We start from the raw sequence: 27,950 nt of genomic DNA, 5'->3' as shown, positions 1-27,950 counted from the left end.
CATCACACACAGTCCCGCCTCTTGGATCGGCTCCTATGATAGGTGTCACATGTCCCATCATTGGACCGGTGTTCTGTGTATCAAAGGAGCCGGGCCAGGAGGTGGTGCTGTGTGTGATGGTGAGCGCCCGGCAATTTAAATGAAAGCTGTTACAGTGGGGCGATCCCCACGCCGTGATTATCCGGCCGGCTTTCCTCTTCCTCTCCCCTCTCTTTTCCCCTGGGCAATCGTTGGGAGAACAGCTCCGGAGGCAGCCCCACACTCTCCCAAAATGACCCCCTTTTTTAACATGAACAGAACTTTAGCTTAGTATTTGTAGGTAGAACATATCTTGAGCGAGAAAGAAGAATCACGGAACTCCTGGTTGTAATACAGTCCAAAATTATTTATTCAAACACAAAATAAAAGAACATTTTAGATTGGCATGGAATGGACACATCAGATATAATGATGAAATGCGCCTGGGCTGATGAAATAATAGACATTTGGTAAATTAGAAAAGCCGCTTTGCCCACGGCCATCATTGGATTCAAACATTTAGATTCAACTGTAAGAATGAAAACGTCCTATTGGTGACTTCTGGCATTAATAGACAATGGAGGATTCCCTTGACCAGTTGACCTATTACTACTAGGCTACAAAGTGGATAACCCCAACGCCCAAAATATATTACACATGTTTTCCCATTTTATTTAGTGTTCTGGATGTGATTTTTATTCAGCATTGATATACAAGGTGTATATGCCACTACAAATTATAGACTAGACTTTCTGTGAAGTAATATAAAGGCAGGCCGCACTCCGCATCTGTTGGCGTTCAACAAAGTGTAATTGTTCCAGGTGGTTCCCACACCCCACCAGACTCATCTCTGTTGTGTTTGACCCTAAAATAAGGCCTAAAGGGTATGTCCAGGCATTGCCTAAGTTTACCCCCAACCTCTTGTTTTCTCTCTAGCATAGTCATTCTCAACCAGGGTTCAGAGGAAACGTAGGGTTCCTTCAGAAATTGTTAGGGGTTCCTTGAGCTGTGGCTGACTGACCTATCTGATGTGCCTGCATGATTCCAGGGCCAACACAACATGACTGAACCAGTACTATGACACCAATTATCTTTTTAGCTGTCTGTAAGGTGATATTCTGAACACCACTCTAATGGCACTTTTCCACTGCATGGAACCGAACGGTTCGGCTCGCTTTTGTGCTTTTCCACTGCTGGTACCGCATGGTATGGTGTAGGAACGGTTCGGTACGGCGCTTTTCCACTGCATGGAACCGAATGGTACGGCTCTCAAAAACAGTACCACCTCGATTGTGGTTCCAAGAGGTACCATACCCGGTACCATATCCCACAATCCTTTGCATGCAGTCACTACTAGCCACTGATTGGTCAGAGAATCGTTGTTATCCCACCCACTTAACTTTAGTACTACTTTAGTGGAAAAGCAAACCATACCGTACCGTACCGAACCGTTCCAACACAGTACCAGCAGTGGAAAAGCAAGCAGGGCCAAGTAGAGCTGAGCCGGTACTTGCAGTGGAAAAGTGCCATAAGGAACATTCTTCCCACTGACCTCCAATGTCAGCAGCATTCTTCCCACCAACCTCCAATGTAAGCAGCATTCTGACCACCAATGTAAGGAGCATTCTTCCCACTGACCACCAATGTAAGGAACATTCTTCCCACTGACCATCAATGTAAGGAGCATTCTTCCCACTGACCACCAATGTAAGGAGCATTCTTCCCACTGATCACCAATGTAAGGGACATTCTTCCCACTGACCACCAATGTAAGGAGCATTCTTCCCACTGACCACTAATGTATGGAGCATTCTTCCCTCCAATATAAGGAGCATTCCTCCCACTGACCAATAATGTAGGAAACATTCTTCCCACTGGCCACCATTGTAAGGACCATTTTTCCTTTGACCACCAATGTAAGGGCATTCATCCTACTGACCGTCAACCTAAGGAACATACATCCCACTGGCCACCAATGTAAGGAGCAGTCTTCCTACTGACCTCCAACCTAAGGAACATTCATCCCACTGGCCACCAATGTAAGGCGTATTCTACCCACTGACAACCAATCTAAGGAACATTCGTCCAACCGACCACAAATGTAAGGACATTCTTCCCACTGACCACCAATGCAAGGAGCATTCTTCCTACTGACCACCAACCTAAGGAACATTCATCCAACCGACCACAAATGTAAGTAACATTCTTCCCAATGATCACCAATATAACATGCATTTTTCCCACTAACCACCAATGTAAGGGACATTCTTCTCACTGACCACCAATGTAAGGGACATTCTTCCCACTGACCACCAATGTAAGGGACATTCTTCCCACTGACCACCAATGTAAGGGACATTCTTCCCACTGACCACCAATGTAAGGGACATTCTTCTCACTGACCACCAATGTAAGGGACATTCTTCCCACTGACCACCAATGTAAGGGACATTCTTCCCACTGACCACCAATGTAAGGAGCATTCTTCTCACTGACCACCAATGTAAGGGACATTCTTCCCACTGACCACCAATATAAGGGACATTCTTCTCACTGACCACCAATGTAAGGGACATTCTTCCCACTGACTACCAATGTAAGGGACATTCTCCCCACTGACTACCAATGTAAGGGGCATTCTTCCCACTGACTACCAATGTAAGGGGCATTTTCCCCACACACCACTAAAAGACATTTTCCCACTGAAACCCATTGAATTGGTTTAAGCCAGGGTTCTTCAGGAACCCAGAATAATTTTAGTGGTTCCTCTGCAGGTAAGTTTGAGAAAGGCTACTACAATGTACTGTATGTCCCAGAATGTTCTTCTACCTTTTTTTTTTTTTACCGTCAGGCTTGTAAAGATCTTGAAGGGTCGGCTACAGGCTGCTCAGTTCCTATTAATGTAGGCCCCAGAACTAAATCTCCCAAGAGCCTTTTCCCTACACATATCATGTGGGCAGGTTCTTAGAAGTCGGGGTGGGTGAACCGCCTCGAACAATAGACTTTTTTTTTTGGTTCACCAACAGCCATGCAGTTTGGCTTGCCCTTGTATGGCATCCTGAGGTTTGGGTATTAGATGAGCCCCAGAGAAGCCCTTGAACCAGTGGCTGGTTTGTGCAGGCGAGTGAGCTTGGAGATGTGCAATTCCTGTTTTAGTCTTCCTGTAAAAAATAGAGAACCTGGTTTCTGTTAAAACAAAGTCATAAAAGTTTGAATTCCCATGTTGGATTTCCATTGTACAATAAAAGAGCAATGGGTTTTGTAGAACAGTCAGTTTAGTATCAGATCATTGCATTCAATTTATTTCCTTTGAGAACAGGGCTGACTGATAAAACTTTTGTCATAAAAAAAATAAATAAATTAATAATAGAACTGACAACATCAAGACAACTGCCATATAACAAATGAAAATGTTCCTAACGAATACAGCGGACAATAATATGCATGCTCCCAACCTGGGACACCCCAAACAAAGGCGTTTTTATACCAGGTTCTCTGCGCTTCGTTGTGGGAGCTCCGGAAGAATCTCAGTAAGTTCTGAGCTCTCAGCCCGTGGAGTCTCCCGCCTTTTTCCAGCCTCTAGTGCTTGTTGATGATATACCCTGTTGGCCGACAGACACATGAGGGCGTTTATCTGAAAGAAAAGGGAGACCGGTGTCTGCCTTTGGGTTCAAAAATTCCTAACAAAAAAAAAACTTCTTAATGGTTATTTTTATTGGTAACTAAACTGGAGGTCCAAAAAGAAGCACCTAAAGCCCAACTCCAAATATTAAAAAAAATCTTCTCCCTTCTGTCCAAAAGTAGTACTTACCCTCCCCACGCTCCAGAACTGCACTTATCATCCTCCTCCTAACCTGGCCATCTGTTCTCTTCCAGGTTGAATGACCCACCATCATTCAACCCAATTCCTGCAGACCAGGGCATCAAGTACCCACCCCCTGGGAGCGTGGCTTTAAGACTCATAGGAGACTAAAGCCTCGTACACACGCAACGATTGTTGGCCGTGAATTTTCGGCCAACGTCCGATCGTCGGCTTGTTAGTATGATGATTCCGACAACCGACTGCGACTTTTCGGCCGAACAAAATCTGGTGTGCATGCTATAAACTTTTTGTTGGCCGTCACCACAACGGCCGATGTTTCCTCAGTCAGTACAGATTTCGGCAGACAAACATCAGATGAGCAAGACTGGGCATGCTCAGAGAAGAAAAAACACACGGAAAGTTAACCAGCACATGACATCACTTCTGAAGTTGGTTGTTGTTGGCCGTGAAAATTTGTGTGCAGTCTAGAGCACATTTCAACCAACACAACAACACTGGACAAAAGACGGCCGATCGGTCGGCTAACAATCGTTGCGCGTGTACGAGGCTTTATGTAAAGAATGGTGGCAACATCTTTACGTTGACACCATTCTCCAACATCATTGAGGACTTGTCCATCACCAACGCAGGAAGAAGAGCAAGAACATCATGAGGATTGGACCTCAAATTGAGTCAGTCAACAGTGGATTTAAACATGCTTGGGACAAACATAGACCTACGTATACTCAGAAAAAAGGTGAAAAAATAAAAAAAGGGGGTGAGCTCAATGAACCACTTGGTCTTCTTCTGCCATCACTCTTCTATATTTCACATGAATGGGTCAAAGAAAACTCAAAAAAAGGAATTTTAATACCTTTTCAATATTTTATTAGCTTTAATTGCTCCCTCAATGTACAAACCACAAGCCTATCTGACACTCCCTCCATTCCTATTGGCCCATCACTGGTCTACCTGACTGGCCACTAGGAATGTGTGGTAGGCAGGAGGAATTTGTAAGAACTTACCGTAAAATTATTTTCTCTGACAGTCGCCGCCCCCCCCCACTCCTCTTTTGGGGTTCATGGACTATCTACTGCTTGCTACCAAACTGAATTGGGATGCTGCTAGCAGGGGGGTATTGGACCAGAGGGACAGCCCCCTATAGGTGTGTCTATGCAAAGTTTTGTGAATGTTTATAACAAAATCTTCTGCCTAGCTTACTCCTGTGGATAAGACCAATACCCAGTAGTGAAGACTGTATGAGTGGGCGGCGACTGTCAGAGGACTCAGAGAAAGAAATTTTACGGTAAGTTCTTACAAAAAATTATATTTACCTTTTCAATATTTTATTAGCTTTATTTGCTAAACCACAAGCCAATCTGACACTCCCTCCATTCCTATTGGCCCATCACTGGGCTACCTGACTGGCCATTAGGAATGTGTGGTAGGCAGGAGGGTGTGAAGTGCTTTTAGGACCAGGGTTTGAGCATACAGGAAGAAATTAAAGATTCAATTAGACCAATTATCGTTAAGACTAGAATTATATTACAACTTAGGAAGCATTTTAAAGACTTATCACATGTTTAATTCTGTTAATTCTTGGGGTGGGGTGGGTTGTCTTTGCCGTTTTTGCCCCTTAGGAAACCACCACAATTCAGCAAGGCTTCATAGGGTGACAAAAACTTGTAGTTCAAAGGTTGTTTTTTTTTTTTATTTTGTAGGTGTTTTTTTTTATAATACACTATATGGCCACAGTTTGTGGACACCTGACCACCATACATACACTATATGGCCCCCATTCAAATGAGTTTAGTTGTTTCCATTGAAGGGTACAATTAATGCTACAGCATAAAAAGAGCCTTTCAACCTTTTTAACATGGAGGAACCCTTGAAATAATCATTCCAGTCTTAGTGAATCTTCCCACTTACCACTAACGTAAGGAGCATTTTCCCTTTAACCACCACTGTAAAGGACATTCTTCCCACTGACCACCAATATAAGGAGCATTCTTCCCACTGACCACCAATATAAGGAGCATTCTTCCCACTTATCATCAATGTAAGGGACATTCTTCCCATTGATCACCACTGTAAGGGACATTCTTCCCACTGACCACAAACGTAAGGAGCATTTTCCCTTTGACCACCACTGTAAAGCCTCGTACACACGCAACGAATTTCCGCCGACCGGTAGTCCAACTTTTGTCCGGAGTGGTGGTTTGTTGGTTGGAATGTGCTCTAGACTGCACTCGAATTTTCCCGCACGACAGAATTCTACTTCAGAAGTGATGTTATGTGTTGGATTGCATTCTTTGTGTTCTTTCTTCTCTGAGCATGCCCAGTCTTGCTCATAAGATTTTTCCCTGTCGAAATCTGTACTGACTGCACGAAAATTGGACGTGTTTTGACGGAGGACAAAAATTTTATAGCCTGCACACCAGAATTTTTTCGGACGAAAAGTCGGAGTCGGTTGTCGGAAGCATAATACTAACAAGCCGAAAATCGGCAGATCGGTCGTCGGACGAAAATTCCCTGGCAATTTTTGACGCGTGTGTAGGGGGCTTAACTAACTTTTTAAAATTAAGCTTTGACAATAAAACCTGGAAGATGATTGGTTTCCCAGACTTGCTTATCAGATTTTTCCCTGTCGAAATCTGTACTGACTACACGAAAATCCGACGTGTTTTGACGGAGGACAAAAATTTTATAGCCTGCACACCAGAATTTTTTCGGCCGAAAAGTCGAAGTCGGTTGTCGGAAGCATCATACTAACAAGCCGAAAATCGGCAGATCAGTCATCGGACGAAAATTCCCGGCCGAATTTCGACTCGTGTGTACGGGGCTTTAGGGATATTTATTCTGCTACCCAACAATGTCTCAGGGAATGCCTGATAATAATAACTATATATACAGCTCATGGTACGATGGCGTAATGGCCACATTTGTGGTCATTGGGAAGAATCCCCCCACTTTACAGAAAGCTAAAAAGATCATTGTGGTCAATGGGAATCTGAGAGCTAGAAATCACTTATTTCTCAAGGAACCTCTAGCAACCATTAAAGTAAACCAAGGGTTTCATTGAACACTGATTAAGAGAGGTTGTTTTAAAAAAAATTGTATGCTTCTAACCTTGTGGCAACAGTTGGGAAAGACCCTTTTCTGCTCCAATAGGACTGTGCCCCTGTGTTCAAAGGCAGTTCCCATAAAAATCATGATGGGTTTGGTGTGAAGGAACTCAAGTGTCCTACACAGAGCCCTGACCACAACCCTACTGAACCCCAACAGACTCACTTAGATACTTTACAGACTACAGGGTTGGGTACTTCTTGGGTTGAACTTTGATTATACATCCTGGTCCAAAAATGTAGGTAGAGTTATTATGTTAATTAATAAATCTCTTACATTAAAGACTAGAGATACACGATATGGACAAAACTATGAGGTCCCTCCAAATTATTGGTCTACACAAAGCCCTGACCTCATCCCTACTGAATCCATTTGAGATTAATTGGATGGCAAGCCAGGTCCTCTCCTCCAACATCAGTTCCTGGCCTCACAAATCAGCACAAATTCCCACAGACACCCTCCAAAATGTTGTAGGGAGTCTTCCCAGGAGATTTATACCCACAAAGAGGATCCAACTCCATAATAGTGACCATGGTTTTGGCTTTCCAACAAGCTCATGAATGTGTAATGGTCAGGTTTCCTCAAACTTCAGGTCACTTAGTATATAATGGAACCACTTACGAACATACATGAAAATATGATAGTAAAAACAGAATTCTTTACACAATTTATGTGAAAAATAATGAAATTAATACAACGTCCATTTTATGGAAACATTTTCTTCCATTTGTTGTCATTTAAATAAGACCTTTGTTCTAATTCATCAAACTCTACTCTATTCATTTTACATGGAATGTTTTGTTCAGAACATAACAATTTTCATTAGAATTACTGAACTTTCTTTGGTGTAGCTAGGTTACCTACACCTACCCACCTGCAGCCTCTGACTAGATAGAGAAGTAGCACCAACCTGACCTGGTGAGGTCATCTCCCTGCTCTCTCCTCCCATTAGCATGATCCTTGTGAATGGGAATGCAGCACACTTGATTTGTTCCTAGTACTGCCCCTCCCTCTCCAACACTGAGTACTGCTGTACAGGGATTGCAACAGGCTATATTACCAAGTCAAATTCACGTATTTACACTAGTTACATATACAACACATTGACACATAACTGTATTCATTGTTATTTTAATATCTGCCTGGAGTTCAGCCCTAGGGCTCACGGCAAATGGGCATTGTCTTCCTGCTTTTGACATGCGTTTACGACATGTCCTATTGACTTTCGTTGAGCAGTTCTTGGGACAAATAGCAAATTAGGAGATACATTTTAGTCCAGGGGCTGCCTTAGATCTGCTTTGAAGAGTAGTATTTGGAAGGGAACTGTGAGAGTGCCAATATCCCAATATTCGTAAGAACAAAAATTACCCTGCAATCACAGGGACTATTATGGGCACAACGGACAAATAACCTCCAAGGCAAGGATATGTAAAAAAATACTGGGAGCACTCGAGTGGCACTTTTCCACTGCAAATACCGGCTCGGCCCTGCTTGGCCCGGTTTGCCTTTCCACTGCTGGTACCGCATGGTACGGTGTTGGAACGGTTCGGTACAGTACAGTATGGTTTGCTTTTCCACTAAAGTAGTACTAAAGTTAAGTGGGTGGGATAACAATGGGGTGGGTGGGATTCTCTGTCCAATCAGTGGCTAGTAGTGACTGCATGCAAAGGATTGTGGGATATGGTACCGGGTATGGTACCTCTTGGAACCACAATCGAGGTGGTACTGTTTTTGAGAGCCGTACCGTTCGGTTCCATACAGTGGAAAAGCGCCGCCGTACCGTACCGAACCGTTCCTACATCATACCATGTGGTACCAGCAGTGGAAAAGCACAAAAGCGAGCCGAACCGTTCGGATCCATGCAGTGGAAAAGCGCCAAATGAGACACAGAGACGGCAGGTACGATGTCACAGAATGCTCGGCTTTATTCGGGCAATTAAATCATTTTTATAGAAGGAGAAAAAGGGAAACGCTGTTTCGAATATCTGTGTAGTCCCACAAAGAGGTATACTGAAATGTGTTTGCGCTAATTAAAGGGACGATGGCAATTCTGATCCAACAGTGATGAAGCCATTGCTTTGGTTTACAACACTTGACTTATATAAATAATTTTTACTAGCTGTGAAATTATCAAAGCCCGCACACACTTTCTTGTTGATTGGACAGCTGGACAATGGATTGGACAATGGATGAGTAAAGCCCCGTACACACGCGTCGAAAATTGGCAGGGAATTTTCGTCCGATGACCGATCTGCCGATTTTGGGCTTGTTAGTATGATGCTTTCGACAACCAACTCCGACTTTTCAGCAGAAAAAAATCTGGTGTGCAGACTATAAAATTTTTGTTGGCCGTCAACATAACGGCCGATTTTCGTGCAGTCAGTACAGATTTCGACAGGGAAAAATCTGATGAGCAAGTCTGGGCATGCTCAGTGAAGAAAGAAGAAAGCAAACCAACACATGACATCACTTCTGAAGTAGATTTTTTTTTGGGCAAGAAAATTTGGGTGCAGTCTAGGCACATTCCAACCAACAAAACACAACTCTGGACAAAAGACGGACCATCGGTCGGCCGATAATCGTTGCGTGTGTACGGGGCTTAAGTTTGGGGTGGAGGAACTTGACTGGCCTGCAAAGAGTCCTGACCTCAAGCCCATAGAAGACCTTTAGGATGAATTAGAGTGAAGACTGTGAGCCAGGCCTTCTTGTCCAATATCAGTGCCTGACCTCATAAATGCACTTCTGGAAGAATGGTCAAACATTCCCATTGGCCCGCTCCTAAACCTTGTGGATGGCCTTCCCAGAAGAGTTGAAGCTGTTATAGCTCCAAAGGGTGGGCCAACTCAATATTGAATCCTACGGACTTAGACTGGGGTGCCATTAAAGTTTGTGCACGTGTAAATGCAGGCATTCTAATACTTTTGTAGACAATATAGTATATACAGCATATATATATATATATATATATATATTTGGCCTATGAAGTCAGACTTGGGCTTGAATTCGTATTTCCCTGGTCTAACTTAGTTCTTACCCTTGCCCTACTAAGTATAGTCCGTACATTCTCTAACAGAATCTTCACATCATTTATTCGCTGCAGCATTTTAACAAAATTCACCCATAGAGACACATCTAAAATAACCAAGTAAAAATTTAATATTGTTTTAAAATCTTTTACATTTCACAATTAGCGATTCACAGCAAGCAAATCCATAAACCAAATAATAAAATAGAAAAAAAGTAAAAAATGAACGCTTAACACAAATTCCTGACGGACCGAGGCCTTTGGATTTGTGTCGGGTCGTATGTGTATATGGATGGATGTATTATACTTACACATACAGATTAGCTCACATTTGGATTGAGCACCATTTGGAAGCCCCTAGTAAGGACATTTAACTGTCGGATGTTATCAAGGCATTTGATAAGACACATTAGATACTGCCAATCTATTGATTATAGAAGAAGGCAGTTCATTTTTTTCCCATTAGTTGGCGCTGTTATGTACTAGACTTGATGATGCTTATTACAGTTAATATAAAATGTTGAGGTCCTCTATGGGGAATACAGTGAGTGACAGTTTAAATGCCTTACCTAAATACAAGGATATAACAAGCTTATGTATTACAAGCTGGTTAGTGGAAGGGGAATTAATAGCGTGTAGGGCTCATCTCCGATATGGAGATTCCTAGTCCCAAGTCTATCCCCTGTTTTTCATGTCTAAACTATAGTAGGAGTACCTATCTCTTGTGTCTGCCCAATGTGTCTGCTGTATTAGTCTACAGAATTAAGAAAAAGGGTCATCTCTGGATGTAGTTAAAGCTGAATTCTTGGATCATTCTTTTCCCCAACCTTCCCAATTGAAATGAAATTACATGAACACCCTATAAAAGTGAATGGTCAACCATAAGGCATTCATAGACTAGAGGACCCACCAACTCTAGTTAACAATACCTTCTGAAAACCACAAGGGGGGTTTTGTTCCATGACCGGTCACCCTGTTTAATAGAAGAGGGCAATGGTGACTGGTCAACTGTGCCCCCTTTGCAATAATAATGAACTAATTATTCTACAAGATAGGCAACTCTTAAAGAAGAGTTGCGATCAACAAGGAGATGGCTGAAGAGCACAAATAGAAAATGAATGTTGGCAGGAGTTCAGCTCTAAATATGTTATACCAGATATGGAGAAGACTTAAAAATAAATAAGTATCCTAATTTTAATCTCAGCAGTAGAATTATAATTTAGATCAATTTCATCCATGCCTTTAAAAATTGACTATGGTGGTTTTAATTTATGGCATATGCATTACTTGTCTCTACTTGACTGGAACTGGAATTTACATTAATTAATTCTATATAAATTGTTCAATCTAATTCAGACTAAAGATGTGTAAATATTTTAAAATGTATTTATACAATTTTAATAAATAGTATTAATTCCATTTAGGTTGTTTCAATGCTCAATGTTGTCTTTTGGCTGTTGTCTAATAGACCATAATGGATAGGTTCGTTCTCAATCCCCAAGATTATTGTCTTTTTAATTGTTCTATCCATACTGGTAAGAAAGTAACCTTTTAGCCATTATCTAATAGATCATAATGGATAAGTTCCTCTTAGGCTGATTCAATGTACAGTCCCAATGTTGTCTTTTAGCTTTTGCCTAATAGTCCATAATGGATAGGTTCATCCTACGATCCTCAAGATTATCATCTTTATCTTTTCTTTCCATATTGGTAAGAAAGTAACCTTTTCGATGTTATACAATAGACTATAATGGATAGGTTCGTTCTCAATCCCCAAGATTATCGTCTTTTTAATTTTTCTATCCATACTGGTAAGAAAGTAACCTTTTAGCCATTATCTAATAGATCATAAAGGATAGGTTCCTCTTAGGCTGTTTCAATGTACAGTCCCAATGTTATCTTTATAGCTGTTGTCTAATAGACCATAATGGATAGGTTCATCCTACGATCCTCGTCTTTATATTTTCTTTCCATATTGGTAAGAAAGTAACCTTTTCGATGTTATACAATAGACCATAATGGATAGGTTCCTCTCAATCCTCAAGATTATTGTCTTTATCCTTTCTATTCTTATTGGTAAGAAAGTAACCTTTCATTGGTCTACTCAATATATTGGGGTACAAATTTTCGAAAACCCTTGTTTTCCTTCTTCAAGCATAGTTTAATGAAAACAAAGTTTGGTGCCTCCAATATATTCAGTTGGCCAATGAAAGGTTTCTCTTCTTTCATATTGCTATCTATAGCTAAAACATTAAAATATAGGATTTCAAGCACCCATCTTTCCCATGAGCACCCAACTTTCACCAGGGCCTCGAGGATGCCGATAGGGTCTCGGAAGTACTTTTTTCTTAAAATTTTTCTTATTCTTACAGCTTTTTTAATTTTCATGCTAGGTCTGCTATTGTGAGAAATGTGTAGGCTATCATTGCCGACATCCTTCTGAAACTGCTGGTTGCCTATCTTTCTAAGTCAACGACACCTAGAACAAGTAAGTGAACGCCATCATCTGCATACTTGATCCAGGTATCCTTAGTACTAGTACTGAAGTCAGCATACTACTGTAGGACATTCAGGCAACTGGCCTGAACAAGAACAAGGTCAGCAGTGAAAAGCCAAGATGTTCTCCAACCAGATATATAGGCAACTAGCAATTTTAGAATGAGGTCAGCAGTGAAAAGCCAAGATGTTCTCCAAACCAGACATTCAGGCAACTAGCAATTTTAGAATGAGATCAGCAATGAAACCCCAAGAGTTTCTCCAAGATGGACCCTATGGGTCAATTAGAGCTGAGTATTTCCATTAGTTTAGCGCTTAGCATAGAAGATTCATGGGGAATAAGAGGAGCTTGAGCATCAAGTGCAACATATGCATAGCAACTACTTCTTTTTTTAAAATGACCTTATGACCTGGGAGGAAAAAAAACTCTTTAGCCACTGATAGAACTTCTATCCTTAATGTGAATACAAATAACTCAATCTTATTGTAGGATTTATCCAAGTCTCCACAAATTGGGTATGTCCACTGGACCAGGCCTAGACTTTGACTTTGACTTTTCTTTATCTGTTCTAATGAGTTGGATAAGGCACCCAAGAGAAGTCCTGTAATGGTTTAATTCAAGCTTGGATAGCTGCTAAGGCTATTGTGCAGATGGTAAATCTAAGCTTAACACCTTGGCGCTGACAACTTCCTGACCCTTATCTAAAAGCCGGGAAGGCGGAGGCAGGCATTCAGGTCATTTGGCTGTCACAGTGGTCACATGATCTGAAAGCTCCTGATGTATACTTGCAATCTGCCATCTACCATGCTGGGAGCGTGCAAGGAGCACGTTCTCATCGCGGTAAGTAGTTTACACATGGTCACATATATGCAGCCGCTCGACGTTAAGGCCCATCCGTGGACACAGCCCGCTCTTCCCTATGGGCTGTCGGATATAAACAGACTGCCTGTTCGTTTATACCCGAGTGCCATCTGATCCATCAGACAGATAGGGAACGATCCCCATCCGTCTGTTTTTAGCAGAAAGGATCAGATCAGATGTTGGCGGGTGTCAACAGATACATATCCATTGACACCCGCAGCTCCATAGTAGAGACTGGAGAGTCCGATCGGGTCCGCCGGAAAAACTGACAGGCAGACCCAATCAGTCTGCCCATGGAAAGGGCCCTTACAGTTCATTTTCTTTGGCAAACAGCCACAGCCTGAGTAAAAAGGTCTGTCCCCTGCCAGCATACTACATAGCAGGACCCTTGCTTTATGTAGAGCTCCAACGCTCCCCATGCTAAGTTGAAGCTGGAGCTCTCCAATCAGCTGGAGCAAGAGCTTTGCTGAATAAAGAGCTCAAGCTCTGACTCAGCAGGTAGCATGTGGGACCTCTGCAAAGAGACTACAGCTTTCTCATAGACAGCATGGGTCCCACTCTGCAGCATGCTGGCAGGGGACAGGCTTCTATACTCAAGCTGCAGCTGCTTTCTTAAAAGAAATGAATAAACTTAGCCTTTTCACACCTGGAATGTATTAACTGAATTTTCAGTTGGGCTTTAAGCGTATTACAAATAAGAAGAGCTTTTTTGATTATGTTTCATTTGAAATCCATATTTTTCATTATGATATGTTTGAGAATCAAGCTAGCAGAAGGGTTAATATAGTAAGCATTAGATGCAATATTGAGTTGCAGCCATAGCAATCTGTGATGTGGTCTAAGCCTAGGACAATACGGGGGCTTAAGCATTCCTCATAAAGAATCTTTGATTGAAAATGGTCAGTAGAAACAAAGCCTTAGGATAAAGGGATGGTTGTCCAATTCACTTTGGGAAGTGTTCCTTAAAATATCTTAACTTTTTGGAGTTTGGAGTGGTTTTTGACATTGCTTAGTGAATTTAAGAATTAAAAGTATTTTGCTCGGGTAACCAAACACCGGAATTTAGGGGCTTCCTAAAATTAGGGATTCTTGTAGACTATTATAAGAAGTATGTGAACTAATATTGATTATTATGGAAGATTATTTAGCTTGATAGATGAACCGAAGTTGGAAGACCCAGCCAAGTGTAGTACTATAGGTATCGGTTATTATAATACAACATACATATATTATTTGACATGCTTGTATTACCACCTGAACCTGGAACAAGCAACACTTAGCCTTGTATATTGTAGACTTGTAGACACATTTCTTGAATATACTTTGAAGTCAACTCTACCAACTTTTACCCATTATATCCTATTCTTCAACAAATAAAATTATGTCCATTGCTTCGGTGACATGAGCGGAAAACATCAATACTTTCTCTTTAGGTATACAGTGCTCCATTGTAGAGGTGGAATTTATCTATCATCGTTAGGACGTTGGAAGCTGGATACAAAGGGCAGACCAGCCATGGAAACCGCTATCCGTATTATTATGAGTCCATTAAAATGACAGGAATTAAAAAGAAGATATTATGAACATAATATGAAGACAGTTTTTTTTTTTACTTTAGTCCCCAGCTTGGAGTTTAAAACTTTGAACGGCCGGCCTGGCCAGTAACTCGAAGCACAGCATAGTTGAAAGCTGCCCCTATCATATAAGTGAGCTGAAAAGGAACATACAGAAGAGAGAACACACAATGTGTAAGCAGTGATTTTTTTTAGTCTGTTATAATATATAATATATCCTATCCTACAAGATTGATACGATGCACCAAGAATGATTGGCATCATTGCTTGAATCTTAACCCCTTTCCACCCCTCCTGGCGGCCCTTTAACTGGGTCTTAATCCCAGGGGGTGGGACAGATCCCAATCATGTGATCACTGTGAATGGTTGTCACAGTGGTCAATGTCTGGGAGCACCAATCATAAACAGAGACCAGGAGCCTTCTGTGACAGCTTGGTCACTATCAGCACAAAGCCTTGGCTACCATGGCTGTACATCTATGGCGAGTGAGCGTTAAGGAACACCCTCCTTGCTGCTTTGCATATGCGTTATGTGGCCAACAAGAGGTATAACCGTGACCAGGCTGTAGACTCTCAAATGTTTACATATTCATATTAAGCAGTATATGGGCTTCAAAACAAGCCCTCAATGACCTCTGTAGCTACATTAGAGAGATTTGGGGCACTGGATCCCTTAAAGCAGTAGGCGTTCTTGGTCAGGTCATAAGCAATGTAGAGGGAATTGTTCTCCTTAGGCTGCTTTCCCAAGAGTGGTGGCCAGGGCCGCTGATAAGGCAGTACAGACAGTCCTGTTGTACCGGGCCCGGCCCTATCAGCTTAAAAGAGGAGCCCGGGCAACTTTATATTTCATTTCTGCAAAATAACAAACAGGGCTTTCTAAAGCCCTGTAGGAGGAGAAATATCAATATGATCAGATGCTTTGAAGGCTAGAGGAGAGATTTGGGGTCTAACAGACTCCAGATCTCTCCATATAGAGGACCTGTCATGACTCATTCTATTACATCTTCAAAGCCAGGGCAAGGGAGGGGCCAAGAGTGGATTAAAGGGTGGGTCTAAGGGGCCCCAAAAGGTAGGCTGTATAGGGCCCCATGATTTCTAAAAGCAGCCCTGGTGGTGGCCAGAGTTTGGTTCTTTCCTCATGTAGGGACTGGGTATGCAAGGAAGAAAGTGTTGAAAGAAAAACATAAAAAGTTCAGGTTCAATTTTATTGAGACTCTTCTATCATAAAAAGCCAACTGGTCTTGGGGGTTCAAAGGGTCCCGCTTCATCAGGGCTTGGTATTGTTGAACAAGAATGGGAGGGATCCAGGGGGGCAATTAGTCTGATGATTGCTCTAGATGCTGGTTAAGCAACCTGAGGCAACCCCTCATGATCCCTCTAGTTTGGTCAGTCCACTGCACAGTTTACCAGTACCAAGCCCTGATGAATGGGGACCCTCTCAACCCCCAAGAGGAGTTGGATTTTTACGATATAAGGGTATCAATCAAACAGAATTTTGACTAATGATCGTTTCAGATGGCAGCTAAACAAAAAAGTGTGTACTGGACTGAAATAATTGGAGAGATCCTGAGGGCTGATTAGTCTGAAGATCACTCCAGGTGCCGGTTAAGCAACTTGAGGCAACCCCCCCCATGATCCCCCAATTTTATCAGTCCAGTACTCACTTTGTTCAATATTATCAAACCCTGATAAAATTAAGACCTTTGAAGCCCCAAGACAAGTTGGTTTTTAGGATATAGGAGTCTCAATAAAACTGGACTTCATACATTTCATGATCTGGGATCAAGCTCAGAGTCCAGTAGTTGAAACCGCAGACGAGTCTGGGATAATTTGCGGGCCGGGTTCAGTACAAATTACAAAATAAGAAGAAGCGTAGTCAGAGGTCAAACCACAATCAGTAGCCAAAGGTGTCAGATTTGAAATGGAGGGCAAATAGGAGTGGCCAGTAATTGTCAGCCCAAGGTCGATACACAAGTAGTGGTAAATAAGAACATGGCGTAGCAGTAGAAACACAGGCCAAGATACTGGCAAAAAAAATAATAATCTGGCTAACATGGACGTTCAGAGGCATGGCTTAAATAGAAAGGGAGGAGTAAGGAGTTCAGAGTTAAAGCGGAGTTCCACCCTGGGAATACTTTTTTAAATAAAAATACCCCCGGGACAGTCAGGGCTAGTACATTCCACAATGGCTAGCCTCTGATCTGTCCCGGGTTGCACTTACCTTTTAGGAGAAGTACTTGCCTTGAAAAAGTATTGTCCAGCGCTGCCATCTCAGGTGTGGGCAGCTTGAAGCCAGCGCGATCCTCTTCTGCATCCTCTTCCGTCTTCTTCGGTCCCACGATGCACTGCACCGGTCCCGCCGTCACTTCCGGTGCGCGTGCGTCATCCCTCCACAGCTTCTGGGCATGCCCAGAAGCTGTTTAGAAGGGAATGACACGTGCACACCGGAACTGACGTCGGGGCCGGTGCAGGCGCATTGATTCCTGGGAGCGATGACGTTCAGCTCCCAGGAATCATTGCAAAGCCAGGAAGTGACGACGGGCCGTGGCCGCCGAGGGGAGGAAGAAGGAAGTAAGGTAAGTATTTTCTTCTATACGAGGTAAGTAAAAAAAAAAAAAAAAAAAATTGCGATTATCCATTTGTTTTTCAGGTGACCCGGAGCGAGAAGATGGAGGTAAGTATAAATTTAGGGTGGAACTCCACTTTAAGCAAGAGACTTGATATCAACAAGGACTGACCAGGAGATCGGGCAAGGAGCTATCCAGGTCTTCCAAGTGGCCCAGTAAGAAGAGCCCCTGACAGACAGACTGGGAGGCAGAGCAGAAGGGGTAAGCTGCTATAAGAAATACTTGCACTATAGCAGTGCTTTTTGCTGTGAACTTGTAGTTCCACAGTACATGAGGCTACAGAGGTCACTAAGGGCTTAAAAAGCTTTCTAAGTAGTAATTGCCCATAGCCTGGCCACAGATTCACTCTTAGTACTCTGATGTTAAAAAGATTTGCACATTCTTCAGTATACATTTTAGGACTTTTCACCTACTTTCCTCTATTTTATGTGATTTGCGTACCTTACTCTCCTAGTAGAGATCTTTCCTTTAATATGTTCTGTCTTTTATCCTACAGCATAATACCCTTGAATACTGTCTCCTTCTTCCTCTCCTTATGCCCTGTTCTTAAAATTATAATACCTTAAAAAAGCTTAGGCTATCTACAGTAGGTAACCAAGACACAAGAAATAAGTGTACGACAGGGGTCTCCAAACTTTCGAAACAAAGGGCCATTTTACTGCCCTTTAAACTTTAGGGGGGCAGACTGTGGCCAGTGGGAGTAAAAAATGCTGCAGCATTAGTGGGAGTAAACAATGACATAGGCTTGGTGGTCAGTAGGAGTAAAAAAAATTACATCATTAGTATCAGTGGGAGGAATAGTCCCTCATTGTTGGTATCAGTGGGAGGAATAGTGTCCCAATGTTGGTATCAGTGAAAGGAAAAGTGTCCCATCATTGGTGTCAGTGGGAGGAATAGTGCCCCATCATTGGTGTCAGTGGGAGGAATAGTGCCCCGTCATTGTTGTCAGTGGAAGGAATAGTGCCCCATCATTGGTATCAATGGGAGGAATAGTGCGCCATCATTGGTGGAAGATAAGAACAGCGCCACTCTAAGTGCAGTAAAACCAATACTTTATTTGACATATAATAATGCTGGGTACTCACAAGATAAAACGTTTAAAAAGCATGGTAAACGTATGTGGAAAAATCCATTAATCCAGTGCCTGGGCAAGGAGGGGCTGATGTGCTCCACATAGATCCGTCCGACTGCGGGAGTGAGCAGTATCCGGACCCCGAGGACACCTGCAACGCCTCCGGCGGCGGACTTCCGGGTTGGGCGTAGAGCGTGGGCGTGATGACGTAGGCGACGCGTTGTCGGAGCATGCGCTCCTTCCTCAGGCCTATCTATTTGATAGGCCTGAGGAAGGAGCGCATGCTCCGACAACGCGTCGCCTACGTCATCACGCCCACGCTCTACGCCCAACCCGGAAGTCCGCCGCCGGAGGCGTTGCAGGTGTCCTCGGGGTCCGGATACTGCTCACTCCCGCAGTCGGACGGATCTATGTGGAGCACATCAGCCCCTCCTTGCCCAGGCACTGGATTAATGGATTTTTCCACATACGTTTACCATGCTTTTTAAACGTTTTATCTTGTGAGTACCCAGCATTATTATATGTCAAATAAAGTATTGGTTTTACTGCACTTAGAGTGGCGCTGTTCTTATCTTCCAGTATATTGCAAGTTCCTTCTCGTCTTGAGAATCAGCAGCCTTCTGGAGCGCACAGACCGGTGCTTTTTATGGACTTTTTGGACTTTGCCACACAACATCCAGGTCCGTGCATCTTCCCATTAATATTTTCCTAGGTGGTTATTGAGGTTCATTTTTGAGTCCTGTTGCGCCAGTTTTTTTATGTTCGCCATCATTGGTGTCAGTGGGAGGAATAGTGCCCCATTATTGGTATCAGCGGGAGAAATAGTGTCCCATCATTGGTATCAGTGAAAAGAATAGTGTCCCATCATTGGTATCAATGGGGAGAATAGTGTCCCATTGTTGGTATCAGTGGGAGGAATAGTGCCCCATTGTTGGTATCAGTGAGAGGAATAGTGCCCCATCATTGGTGTCAGTGGGACGAATAGTGCCCCATCATTAGTATCAGTGGGAGGAATAGTGCCCCATCATTGGTATTAGTGGGAGGAATAGTGCCCCATCATTGGTATCAGTGGGAGGAATAGTGCCCCATTATTGGTATCAGTGGGAGGAATAGTGCCCCATTGTTGGTATCAGTGGGAAGAATAGTGCCCCATTGTTAGTATCAGTGGGAGGAATAGTGCCCCATCATTGGTATAAGTGGAAGGAATAGTGCGCCATCATTGGTGTCAATGGAAGGAATAATGCCCCATCATTGATATCATTGGTATCGGTGAAAAGAATAGTGCCCCATCATTGGTGTCAGTGGGAGGAATAGTGCCCCATTATTGGTATCAGTGGGAGGAATAGTGCCCCATTGTTGGTATCAGTGGGAGGAATAGTGCCCCATTGTTGGTATCAGTGGGAGAAATAGTGCCCCATCATTGGTATCATTGGTATCAGTGAAAAGAATGGTGCCCCATCATTGGTATTAGTGGGAGGAATAGTGCCCCATTATTGGTATCAGTGGGAGGAATAGTGCCCCATTGTTTGCATCAGTGGGAGGAATAGTGCCCCATCATTGGTATTATTGGTATCAGTGGAAGGAATAGTGCCCCATCATTGGTGTCAATGGAAGGAATAGTGCCCCCAGGGCCGAAAATGGCAAGCAAAGGACAACATCCGGCCCGAGGGCTGCAGTTTGGAGACCCCTGGTGTAGGAGGATAAACATACATTTATAATACTCACCATTAGCTCCTCTGTTGCAACAAATCTCTTGTTGGGTTAGAGATGCCATTAGAATTATCTTCAGCATACAACTGCCTGGTATGTTGGATACCTGCATCTCCCTGCTACACATTGTGGCTACAGATCTTTACCCCCCCCATCCCCATTCCCGACCCCACCACAACCAGGCCACTAGTGTGCCCCACATGTCTGAAAGGGGACACACTAATGGCCTGGCGATGTAGCAGGAACGCCACAATGAACAAAGGAGATTTGCAAACATCCAACGCACCCAAAAGTGTTAACAGAGGCTCTAATAGGGAGCAGTATGAATGCATTTTACAATTCTTTATGTAGATAAGCTTTCGGTGTTAATGATGGGGTCTTTAAAGGTGTGTCCGAGATTGGCTTAATGTCCCTTCATTAGGAAGGACAATAATGACCGCTATGGCAGAGGTAGGTAAAAGGGATATCCTGCAGGGTGGACCATACATGCTACCATACCATGCTGTATTACCGCTTTCATTAATGTTTGCATGCCCATATACAAATGTACATTATTAAATAACCAGAGAAGTATATTCATTTTTGCACAAACAGACTACTACTATATGTAAAAGCTTAAAGCTAAACCCCAGGCAGATATAGAAGACACAGTCTTCATAAAGCATTAAATACAGTATACCGTACTTCACCAATGTAACCAGTGTAGATACCTGAATTTGGCTTCTCTACTGCATAGTTCAGACTGGGCGAGACAGGCAGGACTGGTATGCACCATGCCAATGTACTGACAAGCAACATGCTCATTGGAGGAGAGACCAACGTGACAGAGGGGTGACCTCATCAACCTGCCCCTGCTCTCACACCGAGTAGTCAGCAGGTTAGGGGTAGAGACAGATTATTATGAAGATTGTGGTATCATCTGCCTGGCTGTGCTTTGTGGCAGAGCTGTGCAAATATCAGGACTGATTGGTTAGACTCAATCAGTAATCATAACATCTGCTGGATTTACTGAACAGGTATACTCAGGGCCGTCTTTATTATTGATTGATCCCTGGGCAAAAATTTACTTGGGCCCTCCCAAATCCACTTATCAACTATTCTCAGGCAGTGCAGGCTCAAGGGGCACTTGCCTTAGGCCCCACAACAATGACTGGGCCCGGGGAAGCTGCCCCTTTTGCCCTGCCTTAAAGACGGCCCTGGGTATACTATATGAAAACCTTCTTCAACCTGGGTTCCTCCAGAGGGTTTTGGGGGTTCCTTGACCATGGATTAAATGCCCGCCTGACAGTGCCTGCATGGTTCTGGTACCCAATGGCACTTGGCTGAGTAAGCAGGATGGGAGCTGTGGCTATCAGCGTAAGAGACACTGACCACCAATGTAAGGAGCATTCTTCCCACTGACCTCCAATGTAAGGGACATTCTTCCCACTGACCACCAATCTAAGGGACATTCTTCCCACTGACCTCCAATGTAAGGGACATTCTTCCCACTGACCTCCAATGTAAGGGACATTGTTCCCACTGACCTCCAATGTAAGGAACATTCTTCCCACTGACCTCCAATGTAAGGGGCATTCTTCCTACTGACCTCCAATGTAAGGGACATTCTTCCCACTGGCCACCAATGTAAGGGACATTCTTCCCACTGACCACCAATGTAAGGGACATTCTTCCCACTGATCACCAATTTAAGGGACATTCTTCCCACTGATCACCAATGTAAGGGACATTCTTCCCACTGATCATCAATGTAAGGAACATTCTTCTCACTGACCTCCAATGTAAGGGGCATTCTTCCCACTGACCTCCAATGTAAGGAGCATTCTTCCCACTGACCTCCAATGAAAGGAACAATTTTCCCACTGACCTCCAACGTAAGAGACATTCTTCCCACAGACCTCCAATGTAAGAGACATTCTTCCCACTGACCACCAATGTAAGAACCATTCTTCTCACTGTAGCAGTTGTGGATTTCTTACAAATGATCTCATACATGTGTAATAATCTCTCTCACCCACAGGTGGTTTTAAATTGGCCGCTGCATATTTAACGAGCCATGTGGTTGTGGGGGATGTGCAGCCATGTGTTGCTGCAAAGTGACCTAGGAGTGGTCAAAAGATATGAGCACATCCCGTGGGTGTTTTTTTGTGTACAGGACTTAAAAGGAGTAATTTGGATGAGAAAAGGCCCTTTTGCCTTTCGCTCTCTCTCTGGATCATCAGCTGTGGGGACAGCCATGATGCAGCAAGGATTTCTAACTGCTCCAGAGATCCATTGGAAGCAACCACCAGAGCTAAGTATTTATTTGATATTCTTGGGACAAGGGTTGTATGTTTAAGAAACGTATTTCTGCTGTTTACAGACCATAGGCTGTTCATGTGTTAGGCATTGTTATATCTGCCAGTCCTGTGATATGTTCCTAATATTGTAATCGTTTGTATGTACAGCATGCTTTTGTTTAGTAAAAGTACATTTATACCCTGCAGAGGTCTGAGCTTCCTTGTTTTTACCGCAAAGTAACCTTGCTAGATAGACGCAAGCAAAACAGTTGGGGGCTCTCCCATACCAATTGCGTGCGCAAGCAAAACACTCACTGACCCCCAATGTAAGGGACATTCTTCCCACTGACCACCAATGTAAGGGACATTCTTCCCACTGACCACCAATGTAAGGGGCATTCTTCCCACTGACCACCAATGTAAGGGGCATTCTTCCCACTGACCACCAATGTAAGGGGCATTCTTCCCACTGACCACCAATGTAAGGGGCATTCTTCCCACTGACCACCAATGTAAGGAGCATTCTTCCCACTGACCACCAATGTAAGGGACATTCTTCCCACTGACCACCAATGAAAGGAGCATTCTTCCCACGGACCTCCAATGAAAGGGACATTCCTCCCACTGACCACCAATGTAAGGAACATTCTTCCCACTGACCACCAATGTAAGAACCATTCTTCTCAATGACCTCCAATGTAAGGAACATTCTTCCCACTGACCGCCAATGTAAGGAGCATTCTTCCCACTGACCACCAATGTAAGAACCATTCTTCTCACTGACCTCCAATGTAAGGAGCATTCTTCCCACTGACTTCCAATGTAAGGAGCATTCTTCCCACTGACCTCAAATGTAAGGGGCATTCTTCCCACTGACCACCAACGTAAGGGACATTCTTCCTACTGATCACCAATGTAAGGAGCAATCTTCCCACTGACCCCCAATGTAACAAGACATGCCTCCCACTGATCACCAAACAAAGGTAAGTTGACAAAGTCAACGAGTTTCGGGGGCTCCATGGCTTGGAAGCTGGCAGTAATAGAGGTTTGTACTGGACATGGACACACAATTATAATTTGATATAGATATATTTCTATAGAGATATACCCAGGGCAGCCATCAGAAAATTTGGGGCCCCTTACAATGCTTTAGGCCAGGGCCCCCCAGGCTTGACCACCAACATTCTCCAGGGCCTCACACCTCTGCCATCTCCTGACCCTGCTGGGTGGCTGGGCCCTTCAGGATGCCCGGGCCCCCTACATGTGTATGGGCTGTCCCCCCCTGATAGCAGCCCTGGATATACCAATACTTTATACTTAAAGCTGAACTCCAGGCAAACAGTTACACACACAGATGAAATACTTATAAGGGAGCTGCTTCCCCTGCAAAAGGATTTGTGTTTCTGTTCATCTAGTTTGGAGATTTACACAGCTCTGTCACATAGCACAGCCCTGCTTCAGTTCAGTAACACTTACAGGTCTTGTCTCTTCTCCAGCCTGCTTCTGGACTTTGAAACAGTAGAATAATGAGCTCATCCCTCTGTCACTCTGCTCTCTCCCCCTAGCAGCACGTTCCTCGTTAGCGCATGAAACCTGCAGCACACCTGATTGGCTCTTTGTGCTGCTTCGCCCCTCCACCAGTCTAAGCTCTAAGTCCACCAGGGACTGTAAGAGGCGAATATCTGGGTCCTTCACTGCTTGCGTTTAAAAAAATACATATAATGATGTAGTCAATAATACAGAGCTGCATTTGGATCTGCAAGGAGTTCAGCTTTAAACATTTTACACCGAAATCTAGATAAATCTAATAACAGTTTTTAACTCTCCAGCATGTACCAAAGAACTGAAGAATCAATTTTCAGAATTGGTGTCACTGGTTTATATAGGACAATTTGTCATTTTAGGTTTGCTTCTTTGTTACCCAACTAGAACTATCGGTACAACTCACCAGAGCCACAAGAGCTGCAGCTGCACCCACAAATGCAGCAATGAAGAGGTGGAACGTCATCTGAAACTAAAGATAAAGAAAAAAGAGTTATTGTCCTTTATTTTCTTTTTTAAAATTAAAATTTAGTAATAATTAAAATAAAATAAAGCCACTTTCTGACCGCATAACACTGTTATACGGTGGGAGAGTTGCTCTCCTGCGCCAGATCATGTACCTAGTACGTAATCTGGCACTTCCAGGTAGGGGGCGCACTGGCTGTGCTGTGATTATACACAGCACAAGCCGATCAGCGGGTGCCGGCCAATGGCCTGAAGCCATCTAGCAGGACTTAATTTTCTGACTTAGGTTCCACCTTAATTGACTGACTTAGGTTTTCGGGGTGGCCAGGCTGCGCGCAATGACGTACGTGTACGTCGCATCTTCTTCCTGGTCTGAAGCATGCCCGTGCCGCCGGCGACCCGCTCCCACTGTGATTGGACACAGTGGGAGCCAATCAGCCCAGTATGGCTGGGAACTGCCGATCTTTCCCAAGAGAGGCAGAACAGAGGTCTGCCTATGCAAACAAGGCAGTTCTGTCAGGGGAGAAGATAGAGATAGATACATTTTTGTTTAAACTAGTAATGGCAGGAATCAGCGACTTATAAAGGGACTGTGATATTGCGGCAGACAGTCTGACACTAACTGACACTTTGTGGGAACCAGTGACGCTAATACAGTGATCAGTGCTAAAAATATGCACTGTCACTGTACTAATAACACTGGCTGGGAAGGGGCTAACATCCAGGGTGTGTGTGTACTATGTAACGCTTTTACTAAGGGATGTGCTGGTTTTTATTCCCTGCTTTTCAGGGAAACAAAAACCAGCACCACCCAGCTGACAGGACAGAGCTATGCATTGTTTACATAGACAGAGCTCTGTCTGGTCTTCCTCCTCGCCGATCAGTGGGTGCCGGCGGTCATCCTTTGGCTGGCACCCGCTGATCGGCTTGTGCTGTGTCTAATCACAGCACAGCCGTCGCACCTACTACCAGGCGCGCCTCCTACCCAGCCCGCATTCTAGCAGTAAATCGGCAAGCGATTGTATAGATTATTATATTTATTTACACCACTGCTTGATGTAATTTTGTGTCTGATATCTGCACAGTAGTACATAAAGAACATCACCTGAAGCTGAAGAGAGAAAAAAAAACGTCATACGACGAAACATGTAGAGCGTCCTTCCGTCACTTCCGCGTGTACCTGTGAACAGCATTTCTGGCGTTTGGAGCACATCGCGTTCCGGAAGCACCCGGGAACGGTACTGCTATTATCTGTACTCCCTGTATTTCACCGCTATATTGTGAGTACCTTTTCTACTTCTAATAAATAAGACTTAATATACAGTACTTCACTATTGTGAGCCTTTTTCCTCCTCCATTCATGATCCGGACCTCCTAATGTATATATGACTGCCCTATATCATGAGGATTAATGGGATCCTGGAGACGGTACATATCCCCTATTGAGGCCACGGTGAACCCCTTCCCTTGGTACTCAACGCTTGTCACCCCTGTAGGGGGTACCTTGATCTGGTGAGTGCGTAAGGATTCACTGACGCATGTCACCGTATACAGAAATCCCACTATAGATAACCACGGCTTGCTATTGGATGATTGTCATTTTCCTCGGGTTATGAACTTTTGATTCTATATGGACTCGCCTGTTTAGTCACTTTTTTCCTTAACAGGACACCCATTAATTTAAAAGTGTCACTGGTTCTTACGTGTATACCATATTGGTACTTTTGCTTATTTCACATTACCATTCAATATATTTCTTTATCCTACTGTAATTTTCCACGCACATATTTAGTTGTGCACTTTTACCACCAATCACTTTATGTGATTTTTTTTCTCAGCACTGGCACTTTTTCTTAATTTTGTTATTTCTGGGGATACTTCTAATCCCTTCTCCTTTCATTACAAAGGAACACTATCAACTCATTTAGTGCACTTAACCACTTTACCACCGGAGGATTTTGCTGTCTTACGTCCAGGCCACTTTTTGCGATTCGGCACTGTATGACTTTAACTGACAATTGCGCGGTCATGCAACGCCGTACCCAAACGAAATCTACGTCCTTTTTTTCCCACAAACAGAGCTTTCTTTTGGTGGTATTTGATCACCTGTGCGATTTTTACTTTTTGCGCTATAAACAAAAATAGTGAAAATTTTGAAAAAATAACAACATTTTTCAAATTTTTTTATATGAAATTCCCCCCAAAAAAATGTAAAAATCGAAATGATAAAACATTTTGATTTTTACATTTTTTGGCCAATCTGTTTTCTGCTACATATTTTTGGTAAAAAAAATCACAATAAGCGTATTTTGATTGGTTTGCGCAAAGGTTATTGCGTTTACTAACTAAGGGAAAGATTTCTGTCATTTTTGGTGTTTTTTTTTTAACGAGTAATGGCGGAAATCTGCGATTTTTTTTGCGGGACTGCGACATTGCGGCGGACAGATCGGACCCTTGACTGACATTTTTGACACTTTTGGGGGTACCAGTGACATTACTGCAGTAATCAGTGCTATAAATATGCACTGTTACTGTAATAATGACACTGGCAGGGAAGGGGTTAATTTTATTGGAGAAGGAGGGGTTAATGTATGCCTGGTGCTTACTGACATGTGTGGGGGGAGGTGACTGAGTGACACAGGGACAGATCGCAGGTTGAGCTATGCTGAACCCTGCAATCTGTCACTGCCTGTCACTTAGGAGATCCGCCCGCTTTGTTTACACAAGCGGGCAGATACAAAGCGGGCGGATCTCCACACTCGATTCCCCGACGAGCGGGGAAGAGCAGCGGCGATCGCCGCTGCTCCTCCCCTGGCCCGACTCCCGCTGTGACTGAACACAGCGGGAGCGAGCCTCCGGTGGCGCGCGCGCGCCGCCCACAGGGGGAGAAGTCCAGCGACGTAAGTCTACGTCACTGGACGATAACGAGCCACATTGCTGCAGTAGCAGCAATGTGAGCGGACGTAAAGTGGTTAATCACCTTTATTTGCCATTGCACTTTCCACTGTTGCACTTTATTTATAATCACAAGATATTCGTTGCACTTTATGTCATTTTAAACGTATTCAATATATTTGTATATGGTTTTATTATGCATTGATTGTACGTTTTTCTTGTATTTATTTGCATATTATTGATTAATGCCATCTCCTTTCACTACAAAGGAGCACTGTCAATTCATTTAGTGCACTTAGTCACTTTTATTTGCCATTGCACCTTTCCACTGTTGCACTATTTTAACCACGAGACATTCGTTGCACTTCATATCATTTTAAACCTACTCTTGTATATGGTTTTATTATGCATTGATTGTAAGTTTTTCTTGCATTTATTTGTATATTCTGATTATTGCC

At 43.4% G+C, this 27,950-nt stretch overlaps 1 protein-coding gene and 1 long non-coding RNA gene across 3 annotated transcripts in view; one reads left to right on the top strand and one right to left on the bottom strand.

Moving 5' to 3' along the window:
- Positions 1–3,373: 3,373 nt before the first annotated feature.
- Positions 3,374–27,950, bottom strand: part of PLP1 (proteolipid protein 1) — a 47,379-nt gene continuing 22,802 nt past the window's right edge. The window contains exons 6-7 of one of the 2 annotated variants that reach the window (XM_082263963.1): positions 24,539–24,604; positions 3,374–3,652 (exon numbers count right to left, since the gene is read on the bottom strand). In XM_082263963.1, the coding sequence (XP_082120089.1) occupies positions 3,500–3,652; positions 24,539–24,604 (219 nt within the window). In that variant the 3' untranslated portion in view covers positions 3,374–3,499. Of the gene's footprint in view, positions 3,653–14,873; positions 15,041–24,538; positions 24,605–27,950 lie in introns of those variants that run through there. The other variant, XM_082263964.1, reaches the window with a different exon arrangement.
- On the top strand, positions 12,535–12,833 carry LOC309560888. Its single transcript, XR_014225531.1, has 2 exons — positions 12,535–12,656; positions 12,724–12,833. It is a non-coding gene; the product is annotated as an uncharacterized lncRNA (long non-coding RNA).

The sequence above is a fragment of the Pelophylax lessonae genome, assembly GCF_965119305.1.
Source record: "Pelophylax lessonae genome assembly, chromosome: 7".
NCBI lineage: Eukaryota > Metazoa > Chordata > Amphibia > Anura > Ranidae > Pelophylax > Pelophylax lessonae.
This window is presented reverse-complemented; position numbering and strand designations above follow the sequence as displayed.